This window comes from Pseudopipra pipra, chromosome 20 (assembly GCF_036250125.1).
Source record: "Pseudopipra pipra isolate bDixPip1 chromosome 20, bDixPip1.hap1, whole genome shotgun sequence".
Taxonomy (NCBI): domain Eukaryota; kingdom Metazoa; phylum Chordata; class Aves; order Passeriformes; family Pipridae; genus Pseudopipra; species Pseudopipra pipra.
The window spans coordinates 7,949,482-7,968,626 of record NC_087568.1 but is presented as its reverse complement, the minus strand read 5'-3'; the positions used below and the strand labels follow the sequence as shown (position 1 = coordinate 7,968,626).

At 52.7% G+C, this 19,145-nt stretch overlaps 1 protein-coding gene across 1 annotated transcript in view; it reads right to left on the bottom strand.

Moving 5' to 3' along the window:
• Positions 1-19,145, bottom strand: part of ASTN2 (astrotactin 2) — a 324,150-nt gene that overhangs the window by 120,098 nt on the left and 184,907 nt on the right. Inside the window, exons 12-13 of the mRNA XM_064677101.1 lie at positions 18,303-18,469; positions 16,066-16,254 (exon numbers count right to left, since the gene is read on the bottom strand). Coding sequence (XP_064533171.1) covers positions 16,066-16,254; positions 18,303-18,469 — 356 coding nt within the window. The remainder of the gene's footprint in view (positions 1-16,065; positions 16,255-18,302; positions 18,470-19,145) is intronic.

Sequence of the window (19,145 nt, the reverse complement as noted above, 5' to 3'; positions counted from 1 at the left end):
CTTGTAAAACAAAGGAGGAGCAGCACAAGGCAGAGCTTCAGGAGCACTTCCACGATGCATTTTTGCTACCAAACCCTTCCTGCATCTCTTTCCCCTCTCGCCACCTCCAGCCCCCCACTCCCTGCCATCCCAAGGAAGGGATGAGCCAAAGCCATGCAGGGGGAGCACTCGCTGGGTGCAGGGTGCGGGCAGAGCCTCCGCTGCCTCTGCAGGTGCAGGATGGCAAACCAGGAGCACAGGCGATGGGGACACACCAGGCAGGGGTGTCTGCTGCCAGAGCTGCCCAAGGCATGGCATTCCATGGATCTGCAGCCGGCAGAGGGCTGCAGCTCCTCTTCCACGGGGCCTTAATAATAAACCCGTGGCTCGCGCGCTGCTCGCTGTGGAGGCACAAAAAAAGAGTTCCTGCCAGGCTTTTGTGCTCTCTGGAAGCTCTGATCAAAGCCATCGGGCTCTGTGGGAGGGACAGGGACACAGACAAGGGGAAGGATGTGACAGCATCCCTGTGCACATGCCTCCATCTGCTCCCTGACGAGCCACCTCTGCACAGGAGCAGGACCAGGTGTGGGATTCAAACCTGGGGCTCCGTGTTGTTTCCAAGAGGCACAGCAATGCCTTCATGACCTGGAGGTTCCTACCAATCATGGAGCCAGGTTTATTCCAAAGGGATCAGGGGGGAGCCAGGCAAACCTGTTAGGCCTACAGCATCCTCCTCTGTCTCCTGTTCTGCTCTCCCAGCATCTCCCCAACACTCAGGAAGCAGCTGCCAGATACTCAGTGGAGCAGCGAGCACGCCACTCTCTCCAGAATCCACCCAAGGGCACAGTGTTCTCCTGCTGGGGATCTGAGCTTCTCCTGGGGCATTTTGCAGATACTGAGTCATTATACAAGGAAATGCAGTTTCTCTTTCTCAGCCCTGGTCCCCAACAGCATCCAACCCAGAGTACGTGCCTGCCTTGGGGGGAACTGACTTCCATATAAATGAGTCTGGTGCTGGGAAAGGTCAAATAGCCAAAGGCTTTAGAGAGCTCTGGTACCAGCAGGGTCGGCTCAGGGTGGGCTGAGGAGGAAGACAGTTGTTTGGATTAAACTGAGCTCAAAATCCTGGCCTTGATGGACACTTGGTGTAACCTTGGAGTCATAAAACATGCCTGTTACCTCTGGTGACACAGATAACTGACAGCAGCTCCCCTGTCCAAGGGTGCTGGTGGGGTAACAGGTTCTCAGGTACCAGGATGGGGGCTCAGGCAGTGAGAACCCACTGTTCTCCTGTTCTTTTGACACCAGATACACAAACTAGCCATGTTTTTGGGGACTCTGACCTTAAACACCACCCCCAAGGTCACATGGCTTGGTGCAGTGCAGGGCTGCATTGCTGCTCTCCGCAGCACTGGCAGCATCTCACATAGCCCATGGGAAGCCTCCAAAAAAGACCAGTGTCCCACAGCACCCCTGACCAAAATGGGCTTTTGGGAGAGCAGGAGAGCTTGAGGCAGACACTGGGGAGTAGGTGGAGTCCTGTGGTCCTCCTGGATGGGGCCATGGCTGGCAGATTCTGGTCCATGGCACAACGATCCTGACCCTGGGGTACTGCATCTCCTTGCTGAGATGCTGAAAGCCAGGGCCAAGCTTGCAGTGGGATTCTGGCCTGCAGCAGGGAAAAGTCAGCTGGTAGCTGATCATTCATTTCATTTTCCTGTTAGCAACACCACTGGGTGAAGGAGCAGCTTCTCCTCCTCAGCTCAGTCAGCTGTGGCGTCCTCCCTTCGCACTCTGCTCCCAAAGGACATGGCCTTGAGGACGGACTGTGCCCACCAACACTTTTGGAGACCCTCCTTGCACCTGTACAACTCCCACTGTGAATCCAAGCACCAGCTGCCACGGGGCTTCCTGCCACCACCCACCACCGACAGCGGATAAACAGTCTGCATTGCAGCAATCGGGCAAGTATATTCATGAAGGGGTAAACATATATATATAAAATGACCCCACAAGTGATTAGCTTATGCCCTGAAGCGTGAGATTTAATTACCCTTATCTGAGCCAGCACAGCTACAAATGTTAATCACATTATCATCCAGTGAGCTTATGTTCAGCAAAGTGCCTACGCGAGGACCGCGCTTTCTGCTATGCAAGTCTGAGAGGACGCCTGCTCTGGCAAAGAATTATTTATTAATCTTACTTCTTTCTGTCCCACATTGGCTCAGGGAGAACATGATGGATTTGAGGCTATTTAGTGCCAGCTATTTAGTGCCAGCTTTTCACCCAACTTTCCCTTGGAGAAGTTCCCACCGGGGGGGCTGAAAGCTCAGGAGAGCCCAGCCTGCATCTGACACGGGGACATTGAGAAATAGCTTCTTTTTAGCTTGTCATCACCAAAATAAAAATTGATCTGGAGTCACTGGGAGACAGAAGAGAGAGTATCCTGTTGCCACAGCCACTTAGGAGAAGGTAAGTGGTGAATTATAAAGGTTTAATGCAAATCCTCCAAATTCACTGGGCATTAATTTCAGTGAGGCCCCAGCCCTGTAGAACGGGGCAGGATAAAAAAAGTGACACTAGTTGGGTTTTGCCAGGTCCTGGAGCCCCTTCCAGCTCCCCAGCTTTCAGCCTTAACCATGGTTTGCAGTGATGTATGGTCAGACCAGGCTGTGGGGAGAGAGGGGACACACAACCCTGATCCCTCCAGTGCGGCCGCAGCCGTCGCCCCCATTCCTCCATCAGCCCCTGATGCTGCAGGTAAAACTCTGTGCTGCCCATCCCTCCATGTCCCCAGCATGTCCCACTTCAGTGCCAGCAATAAACAGCCTGACAATATTCAATAGCTGCCTTAGCCCCTGGTTCAGGGAGAATTAGCATTTAAATTGAGGTGTTTCAGGAGGTAAATCACCCTGGTGCTGGGGCCGCAGTGCCTGCAGGAATGCACTCAGGCTGGTGGTGTGATGGGTCTGCAGGGGTGGTGCTCAGCACCATCCCCTCCATCTGCCCTTGGACTGAGCCCCAAAACCCTCCACGGGGCTGGGAGCAACTGGGACCCTCTTCCTACCTCCTGCTTCCCCTTGGATTGGGTTCTTTGATCCCAGCACTGGAATACTAATTGTGGTGCCACACTGGCACAGCTGTGAGAGACCCTCAGTGGCAGAACCGTGGCTCCTCTTCCCTCATTGTGCCCATTTTGAGGACAGTGAAGAATGTGAGGGAACAGCAAGAACCAGGGCAAAGGGTGGTGGCTCTCACCAGGGACCGTGGATGAGAGCAGGAACTGCAAAAACCACTACTGCCTGTGCCACCAGGAATGTGGTGCCATGCAGGGACCCTGGCCATGGCACAGTTATGGGGACAGCCAGCAAATGACATCTGGACATAGGACTTTAAGACCTGAGACAGAAGTGGCAGCCAGATAGAAATGCACAGGTGGTGGGGGCAGCACTGCAGGGAATGGGATTCCTTCCTAGTGAACAGTTCATTCCTTGTAAAACAGGAATTCAGTTGATCCAAAGGTATTTGTCAACTCTGCTTGAAACAGCTACAGAACCTGAGCAGAGATTTTTTTTCAGTTGTTTCTTAAGTACAAAATAGATGGAGGAAGACAAATAGCTCTTATCACTGCACTGCCACCACCTCTGTTCCTCCCAGCATGTCCTTTGCCTCCCTGGGAACTAAAGGCAAGTTTCAGCAGGACTGTGACTTCTTTTCCCTTCTCCATTAGCGCACTGGAACATCAACCTCTTTTCACATCACCACTGCTGCTGTTGAACTGATAACTCAACTCTCCACACCACTCATGCCCTGAGCCCAGGTCAGCAGCTCCCTCTGGCCCCAGAATTCCTGTGCCCAAGCCCATCAGCATCATGCTCCTCCAATCCTGGTCCATTCCAACCTGATTTTCCCACAGATATCTCCAGACATCCCCCAAACACTGAAGCCCCAAGTGATGCCACCAAGCACTGAGAGAAACTCAGCCAGCAGTGCCCACCACTGCACCACTGATGGTGAACATGATATTCATGATATTCACCATCATGGAGAAAAATTGCATCCTGTCCTGAAGTCATTTCTAAAGGAAACACAAAGGAATTTGCTTTGAGATGGAGAAGTGGCAAGTGACAGGAGCAGAGATCTCCCTCCTGTGCTCCACTGAGCCCTGGAGCAGGGAGCCAGTGGGAAGATGTGCTGCTGGAGAAGGTCCACCACCAGCACATGGCTCTGGCCAGCAAAGGCAACAAAGATCAGGTGGAATATCCATAGCCCGGCCCCTGTTTATCACCTTTTACTCTTCTCCCCACCCCGCTCACCATTACACAGCTATTTATTTATTCCAGTAGGGAGTGTCTCCTGTGGGTGAAATCCTGTGGTAGGCTGTGGATCTTTCTTCCCTCAGAGTGCCTGTTGGGAACAGGCTGCAATGGAGTGCCAAGTAAAAACAAATTTGGGAAATTGCAGTTCCCACAGCAACGCCTGGTGCCTGTGCAGCAGGCAGCGTGCAGGCTCACAAACCTGGATTTATGCCTTATTTGTGGAGTCAGGGCTGCAGGAGGAATCCTGTGCAAAGCTCTAGTTTTCACTCTCTTACAGAACTTTGCAAATATACGGATTATTCCCTTTGAGGTTGAAATTTGCTGTGCTTGACCTAAGCTTAAACATGATTTCCTGCAAGAAGTTTTAATAAAGGTTAAAAAAACCCCATGTCTGAGTGAAGGAAAAAAAATAAAAATCAGACACACTCATGGCTGGAGAAAAGGAAAAGAATCAGAGAATCACAAACTGGTGTGGGTTGGAAGGGACCTTAAAGATCATCCAGTTCCAACCCTCTGCCATGGACAGGGACACCTTCCACTAGACCAAGTTGTTCCAAGCCCCATCCAACCTGGCCTTGCACACTTCCAGGGATTCAGAGGCAGCCACGGCTTCTCTGGGCAACCTGTGCCAGGGTCCCACCACTCTCACAGTGCCTCAGCAGCCTTGTCCTGAGCCTTGAACCTGGTGGCAGGGCCAGGAAGACACATCTGAGGCACGTGCCATCCCTCCTGGACTGGAAGGTCTGGGGAATTCCCAACATCTGATGTGGATGATGAGAAATCCGCACACCTGCAAAGGGCTGGTGCTGCTCAGTGTCTGCCAGGATGATCCGTGTCTGGCTCCATGTATCTGCTCTTCAAGGTGTCTCCCTCCATTATCTTTGCCCCCACTGACAGCCAGAGGCTCTGACCTTGTCGGCTTCCATAAGCTCAGCAACTCCCAGCTCTGTTACGATTTGAGATGATGGACAGACCTCCTGGAGCAGCTCACAGAGCTCCTGCCCACCAGGCTGCGGCCAGTGTGAGATGATGTGGGCAGGTCTCCCTGTGGGGATGATTTTTCTATGCCTGGACACTCCCTGTGGGTGATGATTTCAGCGCTGAGCTGAGCCAGGGCCGCGGGTCCTCTCCCACGGGTTGTTTGGGTGCTGTTTGCAATCACTTCCCAAGCGCTGCTCAGTCAGTTCCATCCCTGGAGCTTCCCTTGGCATTGTTTGTAACAAGGCAACAAATGCAAAACTCCCACTGACTCCAGAGGAGCCAGGACTACCCGCCAGGACTTCCCAAGGAGCTGGAGCAAGGCTGGTGCCTGAGTTGCATCCAGTTCCTGTGGGATTTGGGCACAGCTAAGTGCAGCCAATGGCCTCTCCACACACCAGCAGCCCCTCGCACCAGCAGCTTTTCCAGGGAAACCCACAGCCCAGCCACAGCTTCCCAGGAAGCACAAGAACTGCCTTTAATATTAATATTTGCCTTTCCAATGTAAATGCAGACCCAGCTCTCTGCTCAGCACACACATCCATTCTCTTTAACAATTTGAGGTCTTAAAATATTTTTTTTCCCTCTCTCCTAAGCTTCATCGTTAACCTTTAAGATGAAGATAAGGCGTAAGAGTTTGGAAAGGAATCAGGAGGGACCTTGGAAATGAGCCAGGAGCAGTGTTAATACTGGGCTGCACATCATATCTCTTCGGTTCTTCTCTCCCCCCAGGGTGATTCGGACTGCTCTTGACTACCACCATGGTATTACAAACTCTAATGAGGTTTGGAAAATAAGAAACCCACTGCGGCGTGGGAGAAACTAATAGAAATTGTTTTGTCTTCTCTCTATTAGCCATTAGAAGCAGAAGAAAAACAGCCACAGGCAGTGGCAGGGCTGCAATACCACCACACATTTCATATGCTGGCACTCTGACAAAGTCATTTCAACGCAGCTAATGCTCCCACTTCCCCTCTGCACCAGACCTCCCGTGTGCCGGCATGGGCTCCAGCTGCACCAGCACCCCTGTGCCAGGATCCTGAGCCTGGGGTGACCCCAGTGGTGCCCAGTGCCTGCCCAAGGTGCCCATGAAGGATGCTTGGCTCTACCAGCTCTACCAGCCTGGTATCCTAAGGGACAGGGACATGCAGGGAGGCAATGGCAGTACCCAGGCAGGGCAGTGCTTGGGGACACTTCCCATAAGCAGCAGCTCCCTGGCACTGTCAGGCAGTCACAGCATATGGAGAATTAGCTGGAATTTGCGACCACATCTGCAGAGCCGTGTTTCGTGTGCGGAGTTAATTATGGAAAACCACTAACGATGTGCAGGGTGGGGTGACGGCACTTCGCAGTGAACTCACCCCTGCCATCCTCCCAGGGAACAGCAGAGCCCAGCCCCATTCCCAGGCTCAGAGAGGTGCCCTGGAGCACTTCCCACTTTGCTTCCCTCCTCCCAGCTCTGCAGCCATCGCACACGGGCTGCCTGATCACACCTTCCAGATGTTCATCTGCTGCCCATGGGCACGGGCACAGCTGGCGAGTGGCACCATCCCCAGAAAGCTGGGATCAGGCACACAGGCTGCTCTGCCTGCACTGGGCTTCTTTGGCCCATGCTGGGGGAGAAATGAACCAGCACAAATACCCCGAGCTTTCATCTCCAGAAAATTGTTATTGAAGGCAGCAGCCCATGGGAGACTCCTCACCCGGCTGCAGCCTGGGCAGGGAAAGAGCACGGCAGTGAGGAGCATTGCTGGGGCACGGGGAGGAGGGTGAGGGATGCTGGGCTGGTCCTGCCTTCCTGTGCACTCAGCCACAGCTCCAGCATCCAAGCCAGGTCACACTTCTCACATGCAGTGGAAGATTTAGATCTCCTGGGTTATGCCACATGCCCTATGGGTGGGATGCAACAGGGGACAGGAGGGCTCCCAGCATAGCTTGTCCGCCACTTTTGGATTCAACTACTGGGGCTCAAGCCCAAACCCAGCACTTGCCCCCAGGTTTATGCAGTCAGGAATTACACCACAACCCACAGAACAGCAAATCCTCCACCTCTGGAGAGAACACTTGGGATGGGTAAGAGTAACACAAGATTTTCTGCTGCACTGAGGATTGTATCCAAGCCCTGCTGCTACCTGGGAAGCAGGTATGTCTCGACAGCTGGCATAGCTGTGGAGCACTCAGATATCCCCATGCTGGTGCCTGCTCCTGACTGCACTGCCTGGAGCAAGGATTTGCATTGCTAAGTCAATGTCAAGCTGATTTAGTCCTTGGATGGGCAATCTCCATCAACCAGTGCTGGCACTAGTGAGGAAGAGCAGTCACAGGCTGGTAGGTGTCAGCCTTGTCCCTGGAAGGGACACTGAAGCAGCTCCATGGTGTGAGTAGCACAAACCCACAGCCCATGCTAATGGTGCCCACTACAGTGCCCATAGCATGATGGAAAAACACTGCTCTCAGAGCTTAAAGTTGTGTGATTACAATTTACTGCCTCCAACCCTCTTCTTGCTTTTCAGCTGAACATAACCCTTATTTTCATGTGTCCCAAGTGGTCCTGAAGCAGCTGCAGCCTGTGTAAGATGAGGAAGGAAGAAGCAGCAATTCCTCTCTCCAAGGCTGTCCACCACTGCAAGGCTATAAAACCAATAAGGACCCCCTGGGATGAAAGGTACTCCATAAATCTGAGCTGTTATTACAAAACCAATCTCCACCACATCTCTTAATAATGCAGATTAACTGTGCAATAACACCAGTTATAATTAGCATCATAAAAGTCAGATATGGGAAAGGCCAGCAGGTCAGCAAGTCCATCCTGCAGACTGCTCCCCACAGCACAGGGAAGGGGGAAAACTCCTGGGTGTCTCTTCCTCATTCCATAGAATCATGGAATCGTTTAAGTCAGAGAAGACCTTCAGGACCCCTGAGTCAAACCATTAACCCAGGACTGCCAAGCCCACCACTAAACCATGTCCCCGGGTGCCACATCCACATGCCTTTTCAATCCTTCCAAGGATGGGGACTCCACCACTGCCCTGGACAGACTGTTCCAGCTGCTCCTCATCACATTTGTGCTCGAGACCCTTCCCCAGCTCTGCCGCCCTTCTCTGGACAAGCTCCAGCACCTCAATGTCTTTCTTGTCATGAGAGGCCCAAAACTGAACCCAAGATTTGAGGTGTGGCCTCACCAGTGCCCAGCACAGGGGGACAATCACTGCCCTGGTCCTGCTGGCCACACTGTTGCTGGTATAAGCCTTCTTGGCCACCTGGGCACACTGTTGGCCTCTCTCTCAAACCTTAATCCTTTCCTCACGCTAGAGACTCAAGAAAAGGGTGTCACCATCAACTTTTCTCAAGGTGGACCCAGAAGACCTCACTGAACCCCCTGACAGCTGTATGTGGGGACAGGGGTCATGGGACATGAGTCCCTGATAAGAGCAGAGCAGGGTCCTTGCAGGAGGAGCCTGTGTGCCAGCCCAGCTCCCTGATGGATGAGCATGCCCCCAGACCCTGCACCTCCCATCCCACAAGAAGCTTTCAGAGCCAGGAGACAGGACCTTCACACACACACACACACCTGCCTTGCCCAGCAGCATTCCCAGACTGGGATCCCACTGCCTCCTTCCACCCTGCCCAGGGACCAGCACTCCTCCTCACTGCTTCCCAACCCAGCTAACACACAGAGGAAGCCCCAACACTGCTGCCTTCCCCTGCCTCCTGCTTCCATCATTCTCCTCGCCTCCACGGCATAACCAGCACTTCTGCCCTCCATCCCTGTGGGCCTGGCAGTGGGAAGGGCAGGAGGGAGGGCTCCCTGCCCAGGCTCAGCTCTGCACTGCCCAATTAGTGCTGCTGCGTGGCAGGTTCCGTGTGCGCTGCGTGATGAGCTCTGGGAATGCAAATCCGAACTTGCTCCGCCGCAGCAGCAGCTAACAAGATAATGAATATTTTCATCAGCTGCAGAGAATACAAACATCTGCACAGGCACAGCCACGCTGCTGGGGCTGGGGGAGCAGGGGTACAGTGGGAGAACAGCTCCTCAGCATCCCTCGCTGCAGGGGCGGCAGCTCCACTGCCAGGGAAAGGAAATTTCTGGTCCCCAAACCCAGCAAAAGCCCGTGGGTGACACTTCATCAGCTCCAGTGGGTGCTGCTACTGTCTCTGACAGCAGTGCCTTGGCTCTAGACTGTGCCAGCGCCTGCAAGAGCTTTCCAACTCCCCCTGCCATGGCAGGGACACCTTCCACTACCCCAGGTTGCTCCAAGCCCTGTCCAACCTGGCCTTGGACACTTCCAGGGATGGGGCAGCCACAGCTTCTCTGGGCAACTTGTGCCAGGGCCTCCCCACCCTCTGATTAAGGAATTTTTTCCTAATCTGAATCTCACAATCAGGGATGTAGAACTGGTTTTGGGCTCTGGCTGCAGTGGCAGGTTCCACCCTGGCCATCCCTGTTCCTCCCCCTCCTCCTCACCAGGGCTGAGGCACAGGCTGGGAGAGGTGGGGCTCTCACAGGCAATGGTCAGACAGCAGAGACCAACCCTGTGTGAGGTTACCCTGCTGCCTGCACAGACAGGAATGAAATGGAGCAGCTCAGAAGCACATCTGGAGCTGGGATGGGGCAGCAGGAGCTGGCTCTGATGGCTGTGCCCATGGTCACTGAGTACACAGTGGCCCACTCCCTAAATCCTACCTGCACGAGGCACAGAACCAGCCTGAGAACCTCTGGAACCTCTGAGAACCTCTCTCTAAACAACCTCTATTACAAAGCACCTCTTCCACTCTGGACCCTTGCTCTGTCTTTAGGGTATCACTGGCACTACACTTGCTTTTGTTTTCTAGAAGAATAAAAATTGCTTCCAACCCGATGCAAAAGCACAGGGCTGCAGACCACCAGCTCAAAGCCACATGATCTGTCCTCCTTTCTGGTGGGATGAGAACTTTGAAATGGAATGGGATGTAACAGTGACCCAACTGATGGAGTGGGGTGCTAATTGCATTAGTCATTTATAGAACGGAGTGATAAAATCTCACTGCTGAGCCTGCCAGCAAAGGTGTGTGCTCAAAGCACATGTGTGAAACCTGTTATGGGCTCTGAAAAGTGCTGTATGGACTCAAAAAGCTGCCAGGATGTTCCCAACACCAGGTTGAGAGGTGGAAAAAACGGGATTGAGGAAAATCAGCTCAGAGAGGGACCCTTTAGAGGATGCAAAGCTGCTGCATCTGGCATGGCCACACAGGCACGAGGACATCTCTGCTCTGTGGGCAGCATCCCTAGCTGGCAGCAGGCAGTGCTCCTGCACAGCACATACCAGGAGTGGAGCATCACATCCCACAACTTATCCCACCCTCACAGACCTGCTAAACTGCTCACAACCCCTTAGCTGCTACTGAGCACCACGGTGTGAGGCTTTAGCCTGGCTTGGAAAGACATCATTGCTTCCAACTAGCATGTCAGAGGCTTCAGAGTTGTGAACAGGTAATAGAATTGCAGCAACAAATAATAAAAAGAGGAATGAAATGGAAGGCAGCCACTGGAAAAGAGATCCATCCATTATCCTGGCCTGAAGGGTAATAGGTAAACAAGGCATTGGTGCACGGGCTGGTGCTGAGCTCACCAGCACAGGAATAATAAACAGTGCAATTATAACTCCTGGGCTTGGAGGTTTCAAAGAGAGGGAATCATATAGGAAAAAATCAAGTGTTAATTTAACTAGTTATAGACATTCCACGTGTGATGCTGGGGGGGAGCAGGATGTCCCCACCACGGCTGACTCGCGAGCTCCAAGCCACACACCACTAGCAAAGTCCCACTGGCTTCTCACACCCAGATGTGATGCTGTGCCCAGCTGAGCCCCCATCCCAGCCCCTGGCAGCACCCATGGGTGGGAAGGAACCAGGTGCAGCTCACATGAGGTGCAGGGGGTACGACAGAGTGGAGATGTTTCCCAAAACAGCCCTGGAAGGGATGGCGCCGAGCTGCCAGCTCACCCCGCCGTCACTGTGCTGGTTTATTAAGGGCTGAGAAGCGTCGAGGGGAAGGAGTGACAGATTTAAAATTAACTTGCCAAACTCCCCATCAATATTATGACAATTCCCTGCATCAGTTCAGTGACCTGACAGCATGAATGGAGCTGTGTGGAGGCAGAGCTGCGGGCTGGCAGCGCTTGGGGTGGGCGCCCATCCCTCTCCGTGGCACCCACCTCGGAGCTGTGCTCAGCACCACCTCCAACCTGCCCTTTTCCTTCCCCAAGGCTGGAAAAAAGCAGCAGCCCTATTTTATAGGGGGGGGGTGGGAGGAACAGCATCCCACAAGGACCAATTTCCAATACTCGACGCAGTACAGCATGGTATGGCACGACATGGCATGGCACCCCTGGATCCTCCAGAGCTGTTCTCCCTGGATATGGAGAAGGGAAACCATGAGGTGCTCAGCAGAGTCTATGCAGTGCGGGAGCAGGAACATGAATCCTTTCCCTCCCTCCAGCCAGCAAACCATTTTGGCTCCTTATCTGCCCCTCAACACCCTGAAACTCCCCAGACTCGCTCCATCTCTGCTGGGAGGGAATCAAATGGGGGCTACATGGGTATTCCCTGTGTCCTGTGGCTATGGGAAGCTGGAGCAAGAGCCAGGACCAGAAGCAGAGCCAGAGGCAGGGATAGGAAGGGACCCTGGTCAGGGCAGATGGATGCTCCTGGGGAGTGCTCTGCCCCACGTTGCTCTGACATCCTGTTTGCCATGCAGCAATAATCCAGTAAGTAAAGCTGGCTCCACAGGCAGTATTTTGGGATTTCTCCCTATTAATGGCATAAAAGCAACAGTCTGAAACTGCAAACAGCTTTTAAACAAAAATCACTATTCCCTCATGGCAAAGAGACGGCACAAAAACAGATAAAGAACGAACAAACAAACCATTTGGAAAATAATTCCTCAGTGATTTGGGAACGGCACGGAGTTTGGGCTCTGCCCCACCATGAGGCAACAGGGGGAAAATCGCTCTAATCTAGTCTTTAGTGAGCTGGATCCGCTGCTGAGCCTCCCAGCTAGACTGGAAGGTGTGACTGGAATAGATCAGCTCCAGTCCCATCTACTTATTAACACCACACAGCATTTTGTCTATGAGAAGAACCTTTTTTAAAGAAAGCAGAGGGGTGCCCAGAAGAAGGTGGCTCTGAATGTGCTTTTGGCTCAGTGGTGGAAGGAGCAAGGAGGGGGTTTGATGTGTGATGGAAAATCCCTCCTCTGACCCCTCCCAAAGCACCCACAAGGGACCACACAGGCGAAGCAACACTGGAGGAGTGCTTTGATTTAAATCCTTGCAATAAAACAGCAGCAGCAGCACTGACATGGGGCACTCCTCTGAGCAGGAACCTTGATGCTGGCATGTCCAACAGATCACCCCAACCTCCACAGAATAATTAGTGGTTATTAAGCCACCTCAGCACAGAAAACGGTGTCCACAGAGCTCCTAACTCCTGGTGGCTGAGCTGCAGGGAGGCTGTGGTGATCACATCCTGCTGGCCTGTGGCTTCATTGTCACTGATGGATAGGGAAAGGGTCCTTGGCACGAGCACAAAGGGACATGGGAGCAGGGACAGGCTCTAGGCAACACAGTAAGTTGTTCCATCAGTGCTGGTGTCTACATGGAGCACATGTAGTGCAGCAAGAACCAGTCTGCCTGCTGCCCAGCCCTGCTGTGGGTATATTCTGGCTGGTCTCAGCAGCCAGTATCTACTTCCTCCATCCTTCTCTTGGGCATTCCCATCTCCTCAGTCACACCACTGAAGTCCCTGGGTGCTGCCTGACCCCCCTTGCATAAAATGACATCGGTTACAAGGGAAAAACCAAAATCTGAGGCAGCGTGTTGGTCTGAGGTCTGGGACCTCCCAAGGTGTGCAGCTCTCCCACTGCCAGCCTGCTGTGCTGCATTCCCCATGTCCATCCTTATTCTGCATCCTGAAGGTTCCTGCTGCACATCCCCATCCTCTTCAGCTGGTCAGACACACTAAAGCTGTTGGTGCTACCCCTGCTACATCCCAGTGAGTGCCAAGCATGGCCAGGAGGGTGTCAGAGGATGGGCCAGGCTTGGTCGGGCCAAACAATAGGTCAAGAGACAATGGGCAGAAGCTGATGCCCAGGAAGTTCCACCTGAACATGAGAAACAACTTCTTTACTATGCAGGTGACCGAGCACTGGAACAAATTGCCCAGAGAGGGTGTGGACTCTCCCTCACTGGGTTATTCAAGGACTGTCTGGACACAGTCCTGTGCCATGTGCTCTGGGATGGCCCTGCTTGAGCAGGGAGGCTGGACCAGATGCCCCACTATGGTCCCTTCCAACCTCACCCAATCTGTGATTCTGTGTGACCACACAGCCACCAGAAGGACAGAGACTCCAATCAGTGCTGCAGCCCCTTAGATGGCAAAGACACCCCCCTGATCCTAATGGGATGGAAATTCTGTGGTAACTGATAGGTGTTGCCCAGGCCAGGGTGTGTGAGGCAGCTTTTCCCAGCACAAAGACTCCCTCCCAACACCATGCTGATATGCCTGGCAAATCCAGAATATCCTATTTATTAAAGACACTGAAGATGCGGCGACATGGGAAGCAGACACCATTCAAAGGACTGTCACATCTGCATAGCTAAAGGATCCCAGCAGTTATAAATCCCTCTAAAATACTCAGCCCCTTGTTCTGATAGCAGGTTCTTGCTCCTACTTTGCAGAAACAGGCTTTTAATCCCTGGTATTAGGCAGCTTCCTGCTATGTTTCAAATGCACCAAATTAAGGGCTTCTCTAACAGCTGGTGTCTTAATGCTCAGAGAGGTTCTTGAATATCTATGAAAATCAGAGGCAAATTACATCTTTTAGTTAATAATTTCTTCTCCATTAACCTCCTTCTCTTCCCTTGTTAAGAGATGATGTAATGGTGCTTCTACGGCGTAACCCACCGACACCCTGGGCAGCCTGGCCGTGGGGAAGGACACTGTGCTCTGGGAACTGAGCCCTCCTCATCCCTGCCTGCTGCCTCTGGAGCCGACAGCCTACATTCAAATGGGAAAGGGCAGCTGTCCTGACCTCCCAAGCTGCTGGAAGTATTTCTGGAGAGAGATGTGCTGCCTCCCTCCAGGCTCTGAGCTCAGCCGAGCCAGTTCATCGCACGCTACACTCTGCACCACGTGGGCAGCTTTGCAGGTTGCTCTTGTTTCAGACCTGCTTTCCCCTGACCCTCACAGCTGTTACACCTGGGACTAGGACACTGAAAAATCCTGTTTGGGACAGCAGGTTGTGCAAAGAACTTGGCTGTCGCCATGCAGTCCCTCACTGGGAGAAGTTTGCCCACATTGCACACCTCGGCCATATCCCGTCCAGCATGTGGGAAGGAGGATGGATCACTAACAGCCCTTTCTTTTAGCCACAAAACCTGTCAGGCAGAGCCCCAGGGGCTTTGGGCTCTGCCCCCTGGAAGATGCCATCCTAACACCTCAAGTGTTTAATCCCAAGGGCAGCTTCAGCACAAACCACTCCTGATCCAGCCCTGCACTGCCCAAACCCACCATCCCCAGGAAACTTGGAGAAGCCAAGGATAAACCATCCCCAGGATAAACCCAGGATAAACCAACCCCACAGACAACCTTGTGTGCTTTCCAGCTGGGATTTATGAGGACAGGGGATGCATTTGCTACCTGGAAGCGACAAAACATCCCTTATACACACCAGCTCCTGGAAAACTTCATCTCTGCAGCCCTGGCTCTGCTCTGATGGACACATTGATGCTTGTAATGTGTGAGGGAGAGAAAGCAAAGAGGAGACCAGTGGAAAAATTGCCTTTGTGTCCTGTCAATTCTCACTTCCAGCAAAGGCTGAGGCTCTGCTGGCTCTAAGCACTCCGCTGGCTGTGGCTTTCTCGGCACCTCTGTGCTGATGGAGCTTGTAATGCTTCTGTCACCAAGACAGCAGAAGGCCAGAGTTCAGCCTGAATCCACAGCCAGGAAAGCTTTGCACTCAGCTGGGGAAGAGCACCCAGCAAAACTCTGTGGTCAGCAGGGGTGAGCACCCACAGCTCCAGTTAAAATTGGAGCCAGCAATGAGGTCTCAAACAGGAAAGAAATGCTCAGTGCAGGTGCTGGGCAGGGAAGAGCCATGTCTGGGTGGGATGTGAGCTGGATTCTTTCCTGACTGTGGTCAGTGCTGCTGCTTTCAAACTCATACACCCACCCTGCCTTACACCTGATCAAAATGCAGCTGCAGTCAGGAGAACTGAAGAAAAATAACTAAATAACTCATTGTCCAGCCCTGAATTCAGCAAGCTCTCCTCTGTGAGCACTGCAAGGTGAAGGTATTTACCTCCACCTCATTTACATTATTTATCATGCTATATCCACAGCTCCTCCCAGTGCTGTAACAGGGACATTGAATAAAACCAGCTTGCATAGGCTGAAAATATGCCAAAGGAAATGCTCTTTCCTCCTACAGCAATTAAACGTCGGAACTCATTGTCACAGGATATTGCAGAGATGAAAGACATCAGTGTTCAGAAAGAGATGAGGCAACACTACTGAGAAAAGCCCCAAAACACAATTAAACACTCATCTGATGAGAAATACACTGGCCCAGGAGGGTCCTGTGTTGCTGCCTGTGGGAAGGATGAGCAAGTAGGAAAGCCATAGATGTTTACTGTCCTCTTGTTCTCTTCCCCTAGTGAGCATATCAGAGATGCTGCCTTTGTACCACTGGACCTTGGTCCTGTCTCACCATCCTGCTGTTCCCAAGACTAGGAGAAGAACCAGGACATACCTGAAAGTCATTTGGAACACCTGGCCTTGGTTGACATGCTGGGTCCTATTGTTATAGCCATGGAGCATCTCCCCAAAAAGGGTGTCGTTGAACTTGGCATCCGACTTCAGGCACTTGGGGCCCTCACAGATGTCAGAGAGCATCAGGCAGGACTTCCCATCTGGGGCCAGCTTGTATTCCTCCACGCACCTGAGGAGCACCACAAGCTACATGAGATAGGCCAGGCACAGAGCATCCCACCCCATGAGCCTCTGCCAAGCCCAGCCAAGCACCACCAACACCTGCAGCAGCTGCCTGGGCAGGAGAAGGGGTCACAGAGCTCAAATCCTCTGCCCAGGCTGGGATGGGTGACCAGCAAACAAACACATGGTTCCCAATCCTCCTCCCTCCTGCAGCAGCACAGCCCCATCTGCCTGCAGCCAGGTTGGGTAGGGCTGTGAGCACCCTGGTCTAGTGCAAGATGTCCCTGCCCGTGGCAGGGTGGTTGGAAAAGACAGTCTTTAAGATCCCTTCCAACCCAAACCATTCTGTTTCCATGCTGTCCTGCCTGGAGCTGCCCCTCCACTGGAGAGCAGAGCTGAGCCCACTGTGCATCTGCTGCTCAGGTACAAACATTCCCCAGGCCACAGCAAAGCAAAACCAAGCTCCTGCCCCTTTTTCCACCCAGCAGTGCTCTCCTGCAAGGAAGCAGCTCCAGCATGGCTGCTCCTTTGGTCCTTGATCCCACTTTCAAGCACATTGTGGGTAAGATGCACACACTCACCTTCAACAGACAGGAAGGGAAACTGAGGCAGGCAGCAGGGATGTGATTTAACTGCAGACACTGGAAACCTCAGTGGAATATTTTGTATATGTGCTTAACTTGCCTCCCTCCTCCTCCTTTTCCTCCAGCTCTTCTCCCAGCATTGTAGCTCCCAGCTGACAGGGAAACCTCTGTTCCCTGCCTGCCCCTTCCTCCCCTTAGCCACAGCACTCTGCTAACACCACTGCCACCTCCATCCAGGCTTGCTTCCCCCTCCCATTCCTCTGCTGCATTTTACTGCTGCAAGTGAAACTCCCACCCGTCTGTCGCACTTTTCCTTGCCTGTTCCCAAAGTGCAGCTCAGTCTTGAAAAGGGATTATGGAAAAAAAAAAAAAAAGAAGAAAAGAAAACCTGGGAAACAGTCTCTGTCCCTGGGAACGGAAGACTGAAATGCATGGACATGGATGGGGACCATAGAGTGTCCCAAGGTTTTCTAGATTCTCCCTACAAAGGATGCCTATATGGATTTCCAACTGTTTCTGCAGGCATGGAACAGGCAATGTGCTCTCTCTTGGTGACTCAACCACTCTGTGCTGCTAAACAACAATAAAAAAAGAAGGTAGTGGAGGAAAAAAAAACCACAACAATCCAGCAAAAAGGGATAAATAAAGGAGAAGCTGGCACAGGCAAAGCTCCCTGTGCTGCTCTTCCCAGGCAGCAGCCAGGGGTGCACAAGGTCTCTGCTGCACTTGCAACATCGAGACTTGACAGGGTAACCCCTTTGAGTTCCTGTTAGGAATTTGCTCCCCCTCTTGCTTGTGGGCATTTCCTTTCCAAAAGGGCTCCTTTTCCTCTTCTTCACCTAATCCTTCCCAATGGGACGTGAAGGGCCCTGGGTGTGCCTGAATGTGTTAACCAGCCATGGGATGCAGCCAGCAGAGCCAGGGTGGGCAATGGATGGCTGCAGCTGTGAAGCATAAAGCCAGATAATCACTGAGCTCCTTTTAGAGCACACTGCAGCCAGGGAGATCTTCCTGAGAGAAAATGCTAAATTGTGTAGGATTATAGGATCCCGGCCAAAATCAGGGATGAAACTCTATTTTAAGAGAGGCACAGAGGAGGAAAAAAATAATAAATTTAAGTAGTGTTTTTTAAACAAATCCTCCATCTTCCCCCTCCAACACACAATGTATAATTTTTGGGTCCCTTCACGGTGAGTCACAGATCAAACTGTACCATCACACAGTGGGGGAGAGGAGGAAGGTGCATCTGCTCAAACTGCTCCTCACACTTCCATACACTCCTGCCCACAGGCAAACCAGGTGCCTTTATTCCCTGCTGGAATTCAGCTCCATAAACAGCCTTTTTCTTGGATGCCCAGCTCCGCTGCTGGGCATGCTGGGTTGGGATGGGTGGCACAGGAAGGTTGGCAGGGATGGAGAAGAGGTTATTTATCTGCTAGTGGGAGAAGCAGGAGCTTAGGAGGGGACTCACCCACAGAACATGAAGATGGTGCTGGACGAGGGGTCGTGGGGCAGAGGGAGGGTCTGCTGGAGACAGAGCTGCTCACAGCCCCCGTTGAAGCCATCTGAGCAGTCGATCCCTTTGGAGTAGTCATAGCAACCGGTGCCATCCTTCATGGGTCGGAGGTCCTCGGGGCACTGCAGCAAGAGAGGGACAAGGCAAGGTCACCCGTGGGTCCTCACCTACGCTGGAGCCCCTGCCTGGTAGGTGCCCTCCCAGAACACAGCCCATCCAAGAGCCAGTGCTGCTGAACTCAGTTTACACCTAAAGGAGATGAGTTTGTCCTGAGTGATGGATGGGGCAGCCCCAGGGGCCCTGCATCACCTTGCACAGCCTTTGGGAAAGGGGCAAGGACCATGGGGCAAGGACTTGGTTGCTGCCAAAGCCTTGCTCCCCATCCTCCCTCCAGAGGAGGGTGAATCCCTGAGGCAGTGAAGTTACACAGCCATGAAGCCTCAGGCCAGCATGGGGCAAAGCACAGTGTGACAACCCTCTGGGTTTGTTACCTGCTCCTCTGAGATGCAGAGGGGTCCAGTGCAACCCAGAAAAAACACCTCAACACCTGTGACCAACTCTGAAAACCACCTCAGTGCTCAGGAAGGACCCAGAAAATGTTCTCAACCCACGCCAGGCAGGCCAGCAAGTGTGGCCTTGGCATTATCTTCAAAAGGATCTTGCTGCCTGCTGTGGGCAGGACCCCACATGGCAGAGCGGGACTGGGGGCAGCCAGGATGGCATCCCAGGCTCATCAGTTTTCTACAGCCAAGGCAACCATGCCAAGTCACATAACCTGGAGATCTGGCTCTAGTTTTT